The 6901-nt window shown below is 41.8% G+C and overlaps 1 protein-coding gene across 2 annotated transcripts in view; it reads right to left on the bottom strand.

Moving 5' to 3' along the window:
- MTM1 (myotubularin 1) overlaps window positions 1–6901 on the bottom strand; it is a 103956-nt gene that overhangs the window by 5495 nt on the left and 91560 nt on the right. For both annotated transcript variants that reach the window (XM_007452115.1, XM_007452116.1), the window contains one exon: window positions 3898–4074. In XM_007452115.1, coding sequence (XP_007452177.1) covers window positions 3898–4074 — 177 coding nt within the window. The remainder of the gene's footprint in view (window positions 1–3897; window positions 4075–6901) is intronic.

The following is a 6901-nucleotide window of genomic DNA, read 5'->3' as shown; positions in this document are numbered from 1 at the left end:
AGAAGGAAAGAGTGCATTTGTGACAGTGTATCAAAGGACACAATGATGAGAAATGAAATTCGTAGTCAAGTGACTATAAATCCCACAACTCGACGTCTCCCTTGGGGAATGAAGCATGAAGTTCTAACTTTTCTCTCAGAAATGACTTAAACCCCACCCACGTAAGCCTGTGAATGTCTGTCCTCGTTGTGATCCTAAGCAAAATGGGAACTGCCCAGGGCAACTCTGGTTCACAGCCACGTGGAGTGCAGAGGTCCCCAAAGGGCAATACGCGACTCACCAGCAGCCGAAGGTCCCACTTAGGCTTACGTGACTAAATTATTCTTAGGCTTTCAGCATGAGCAACTTCCTCATATTACATAAAAGTACCAAGTTTGCTTATTCATAGCTTGTCAAATGTAAGCATCGGTCTGATAGTTTACCACAGTAACTGCCTGTATACCAACTGGGCCACACAACTGAGTAATGGCTTGAGTGGTTAAGGATATTCTTTTAGGTCTACGTTATATAATTTGCAAAGTCCTATGTGACTGGATTGTAATCTACTTCTGTATGAGATAATGTCCTGCATAAGATCTTTCGGGAAACCTGATGCACTTCATTCACACTTCCGTTTCCACATTTCTCCTCGAGTGTTTATCATCATTGGCTTACGTTCCTGGGCGCCCCTGCCAGTCTGGGAGCTCCTTGTGGGCAGAGACCACCTCTTCTTAATTTCTGGGTCCCCCCAGTGCCTGACGCACGGGAACGCTCAGTATTTGGTAGATGAAAACACAAGATGCCGAGCGACAAAAAAGACGCGTGTAGGACCCTTGACGTTCAGAAAATCTATATAGAAAGGGTAAGCTATTTTCTTCGGGTAAATGTCACAGATCCTAAAACACACCAATCAGTGTCTCAAAATGAAAACCTCAATCAAACAAATACGCATTCCTACCTGGCCCAGTTCCATTTGGCTAAGCTCTGGGAGAATAAGGGGGAGAAACACATCACAGTAAGTTCTGCCAGTGATGTCCCTGCAAACTTGACTTGTCACACAGTTGTCATTACCTTTGTATGTCATACATGAATTGCTCTAAATGCCTGCAATTTCAAGAATTTCTCCAAGTACAAATGGGTGATGGGAGATTACAGAATCTGTACAGAAATTGTCAACATTTTCTAAAAAAACAATGGTTTTTTAAAAAGCCATGATAAATGCAGAAAAGGTGAAATTTATAGGACAAACAGTGCTCATCTATATTTTTTTAATCAGAAAAGGAACACACCCCATGTAACACTGCTTAGAACCCTGTAAAAATTCCCATTTCCTCTTTTCTTGATATTCCAAATGCTGGAGCTACGCTAAAGGCATTCCCTCTGTGTGCTTCTCAAATCCCAAACTAAACAAGTGAATGTTCTCAAGCCCTGGAATCTGTCACTTGCCAAAAGACTACACATTTCAACCATTACGAAATTGCAAAAGGCTTTCATGCAAGCAAGCAGAGACCTTGAAACAAGAGGGCCAGCTTAAACGTGCATATTTCCCCAGTGGGAAGAGAGAACACACACACACACACTGGCGTGTGGCCAGCTGCCAGAGTGCAATAAACAAACCGAGGGACAGACTGAGCACCGGGCCCTGCTGTTGCCCGACTATTTGTAGTGGGATTAAAGCTGCTGCTTACGCAAGACTGGCCTGGGACTGCAGGAAAACGTGCAAACCTTTACAGAGAGCAACCGCAAATATTGACTATTTAGAGCACTTAGAATAAATGGCTCAGTGGACATACTTCTGAGCCCTCACAAACAGGCTGGACTTTCCTTCTGATCTTGGATGCAGTGAGGCTGGGAGAAGGGAAAGCCTGACTGTGCCTTTAATAAAATGTGCAGTCTTTCGCTTCAAAAATCACCATTGCCATGCTGGACCGAGAAATGGCCAAATGACTGTACTATCCTTTGACAGATCAATTATCTTTACTTTAGAAGTAAAGACCTTCAGTAAAGAGCACTCTGATATTAGCTGACAGGTACATACACCTGAACAGAGAGTAGAAAATGTTCCTTTTCCTTAAAGGACCATCTCAGTCTAGTCGCTGGAAAGAACCTTCTTATGATGTCTAACAACTTACAATTAAAGAAAATCCTCAACAATCAAAACTCAGAAATTTTCCAGAGCTTTAAATTAGTTTACATCTTAGTAAAAAAAAAAAAAAATTGTACTATTCATGTTGTCAGGAAAAGTGTAAGTTTAACACCAATCAAAATAAATGGTTTAGTGGGTCTTCCCTGGTGGCACAGTGGTTAAGAATCTGCCTGCCGATGCAGGGGACACGGGTTCGAGCCCTGGCCCGGTAAGATCCCACATGCCGCGGAGCAACTAAGCCCGTGCGCCACAACTACTGAGCCTGCGCTCTAGAGCCCGTGAGCCACAACTACTGAGCCCGCGAGCCACAACTACTGAGCCCGCAAGCCACAACTACTGAAGCCCACGCTCCTAGAGCCCATGCTCCACAACAAGAGAAACCACTGCAGTGAGAAGCCTGCACACCGCAACAAAAGAGTAGCCCCCACTCGCTGCAACTAGAGAAAGCCCGCGTGCAGCAACGAAGACCCAACGCAGCCAAAAATAATAAATTAATTAATTAAATTAATTTAAAAAATAAATGGCTTAGTAATTAACAATTTTTAACTAAAGTTGTGTTTAAAAGCAAGTGTCACAGATGAATGGATAAAGAAGATGTGGCACATATATACAATGGAATATTACTCAGCCATAAAAAGAAATGAAATTGAGTTATTTGTAGTGAGGTGGATGGACCTAGAGTCTGTCATACAGAGTGAAGTAAGTCAGAAAGCGAAAGACAAATATCGTATGCTAACACATATATATGCGATCTAAAAAAAAAATGGTTATGAAGAACCTAGGGGCAGGATGGGACTAAAGACGCAGATCTACTAGAGAATGGACTTGAGGATATGGGGAGGGGGAAGGGTAAGCTGGGACAAAGTGAGAGAGTGGCATGGACATATATACACCACCAAATGTAAAACAGACAGCTAGTGGGAAGCAGCCGCATAGCAAAGGGAGATCAGCTCGGTGCTTTGTGACCACCTAGAGGGGTGGGATAGGGAGGGTGGGAGGCAGACACAAGAGGGAGGAGATATGGGGATGTATGTATATGTATAGCTGATTCACTTTGTTATACAGCAGAAACTAACACAACATTGTAAAGCAATTATACTCCAATAAAGATGTGAAAAAAACCCATTAAAAACAGATGCTTAGTCAATAAAATAGTTGAGCCAAGTGGACTCAAAAAATAAAAAAATAAAAGCAAGTGTCATTTTTTTAGTCTGCTATTTTTCCTTTCGTAATATTTTTGAAAAGCCATAGAAAAGAACAAAATAATGCCATTTGCAGCAACATGGATGGACCCAGAGATTGTCCATACTGAGTGAAGTAAGACACAGAAAGACAAATATATGATACAGCTTGTAAGTGGAATCTTAAAAAAGGGTATAAACGAACTTAGTTACAAAACAGAAGTAGAGTCACAGATGTAAAAAATAAACTTATGGTTACCAAAGGGGAAAGGTGGGGGGAGGGACAAATTGGGAGACTGAGAGTGACATATACGCACTACTATATATAAAGTAGATAACTAATAAGGACCTACTGTATGGCACAGGGAACTCTACTCAATACTCTGTGATGGCCTATATGGGAAAAGAATCTAAAAAAGAGTGGATATAGGTATATGTATAACAGATTCACTTTGCTGTACACCTGAAACTAACACTACATTGTAGGTCAACTATACCCCAATAAAAATTTAAAATAAAATAAAAATTTAAAACAACGTACTACATGACGTTACTGAAGTCCAGGAGTAGTACTCAGTCGACATCACTTACCTGTTGCTTGATTCTGGGGTTCCATCTAATGTAGTAATTCACCCAGAGTTCCAAGTGACGCATACTGGCAACTGGATATAAAACTCGATTGATTTCTTTAGTGTAGAAGGGATTTTTGAATTTGTCTTTATTACTGTTTATCAGCGACCATAAAGAAACGGTTCTTTCTGTAACTTTCTAGAGGAAAGAGAAAGTGGAAAGCCTAAGTAAAAACACACCCTGGTACACAAACCATTTTGCAGGCTGCGGCGATACGGCTGAGCATCCACTTGAATCACATATGTACATTATCCCCATAATAGCTCAAAAAGCCTTCTGCGCCTGGGAGTGCAGAGCACCAGTTCCCAATATTTGCATAGATAATGGCTTGAGAGCCACTGTTTCTGCCTGAAGAGAGAGGGGAAGGATGCTCTAACATTAAATGCAACTCACTGACCTAAGAATACTATTCCTGGCTAGAGAAAACATTTATGAACAGATGGGCAGTACGCTCTTTTGAATTCAGCAGCAAGAAAAATTATCATAAGATCTCGCTGACTTTTTCCATCTTTGTGTTTGTTAGAACTACAAAATCTCAACCTGTGTCTACTTGACAGCAGGCATCTAGACAAAGCGTTATGTTAATCAAACATCCAGATGTTTAATGCATCGTGCCAGTATCCAGATATTTGAAACATGTGGATAACTGACTTCACTGGATCTTCAATTTTCAGTCTGGTGTCCATCATCTCATACAGATATTCACATCTTCATTGTTTTTTAATTATAGATTTTTACCCATTTTGATCATAAGTAGAGGAAAATCAAAACTTGGGAAATAAAAGTACAAATATTAAAATTAGTGAAGGCAGAATTGGAAACTCTTCCTAGTAATGACGTCAAGAAGAAAGGACCAGTAGGCTAAAACTGGAAGCTGAAAAGAACAGCTTGAAATAGTGACTGAAGGAATTTTTTGAACATACACATTTTGTGAATGTGGACGGTAATAATAGCAGCATAATTTTGCCTTCCTTGGGATCCACCTAAACCTTCATTTGTCCCTTTCTGATTCCACAGTCTACACTGCCTTGTGTTTATTTGCATATGCTTGTTTTTATTTTTATACATACACACAGTTGATTTAAAGTCAAACAGCTTGACAAGGTTTGTTATGAAAAAAGTAGTCTCTCACCTTTCTCCCCCAAGCAACTGTGTTTGATTTTTAAAATTGATTTGGTTATTTGGTACTTACCTCCAGCCCTGTGAGAAACACCCTTTTCTTGCTACTTGTTGACTATAAAGTTACAGGCATTAACTGCTGACACTGCCACAGTGAGAACGTTCCTCCCCTTCCTGCTGCGCTCACACCTTCTACCCTGCCTCAGACCCCCAGTTTACAGCGTTGCTCTGGTTAGATCCATGTTTAGGGTTTTAGATGGCTATGACTCAGCAAATGCTATTCCCAGGTAAGTCATGTCTTTTCTACTCTGATTTCTTTTCCTGTACAATTTTTGGTTTTGTTTTCCTTTAATTTAATAGCTGTCTATTCTGCTTGCTTACTTCTCTTGGCATCTATCACTCATTCAACCCCAAACTCTTCCTCCAATGTCTTGAAAACTCTGATCAGGACACTCAGCCCATCTGGAGTCCCCAGGTGCATCCTGGGAGGAAGGAGCTGCCCTGGCCGCCCCCGCGCCATGCACCCAGCTCTCATTCAGGAAGTCTCTTCTGTTTCGCCCTCTGAGGCTTCCCTCTGGCCTCTCTGTGCTGGAGCTCCTAGCTTCCTGAACTCCATGCAGTCTTCTTTCTTGATGCCATGTGTGTCTGAGGATACGTTTGGTCTACTTCACATCTGGTTGACAGTTGGGTGGCGAGAGGATTCTAGGTTGAAACCATTTTCCTTTAAAATTCAAAGGGAATGCTCCGCTGACTTCTACTTTCCAATATTGCTGCTGAAGAATTCAAAGTCTTCCTTATTTCTGTTTCTTTGCAAATAACCCACTCTTCTTCTCTTTGGAAGCCTGAAGGGTCTTTCCTTTCTCCCTGGTGTTCTGCGACTTCACAAAGATGTGCTTTACTGTGGGTCTCTTCTTGTCCACTGTGCCTGGGCACTTGGTAGGCCTTTCAAAGTGGAAACTCACACACCTCAATTCTGGGAAATATTCTCACATTATTCCGGTGATGTCCTGCTCTTCCTTCCCTATTTTCTCTTTCTAGAACTCCTATGATTTGGGTATTGGACTCCAGAACTGATCTTCTAGCTTTCTTATCTCCATTTCCTACCTGTCTCTATGCCCTACTTTTTGGGAGACTTCAACCTCATCTTACAACTCTTCTGCTGAATTTTAAATTTCTGTTGATAGCACATTTTTTTAAACTAATTAATTTCTTTTTGGCTGCGTTGGGTCTTTGTTGCTGCGTGCGGGCTTTCTTGAGTTGTGGCGAGTGGGGGCTACTCTTTGTTGCGGCGCACCAGCTTCTCGCTGCGGTGGCTTCTCTTGTTGCGGAGCACGGGCTCTAGGCACAAGGGCTTCAGTAGTTGTGGCACACGGGCTCAGTAGTTGTGGTGCACGGGCTTAGTTGCTCTGCAGCGTGTGGGATCCTCCCCGTCCAGGGCTCAAACCCGTGTCCCCTGCATTGGCAGGTGGATTCTTAACCACTGCACCACCAGGGAAGTCCCTTGTAGCATGTTTTTAATTTCAAGTTTTCTTATCTCTAAATGTTCTTTCTAAATATTATCCTGTTATTATTTCATGGTATCAATATTTTCCTGTCTTTCTTGGGATATTAACTGATAGCTTCCTGTCTAGGTTTCTCCCCACCCTACATGGTAACTATTTTCTCCAAGCTGTTTTATTTCCCTCCTGCTTGTTGCTATTATGTAAGCTCTGAAGTCATGAGGCTTGTCAACTTGAGCTTCACCATGGGGAACCCTAGCTGTTGGTAATCTTTAGGTCCTTCTTCTTGGGCTAGTCAGTTTCTCTAGAGATGATTCCTTCTTTTTTTTTTTTTTTTTTTTCCCAAA

Source organism: Lipotes vexillifer, unplaced genomic scaffold (genome assembly GCF_000442215.2).
Source record: "Lipotes vexillifer unplaced genomic scaffold, Lipotes_vexillifer_v1.1 scaffold1081, whole genome shotgun sequence".
NCBI lineage: Eukaryota > Metazoa > Chordata > Mammalia > Artiodactyla > Lipotidae > Lipotes > Lipotes vexillifer.
The sequence above is the reverse complement of the archived record's forward strand: the minus strand, read 5'-3'. Positions and strand labels throughout refer to the sequence as shown.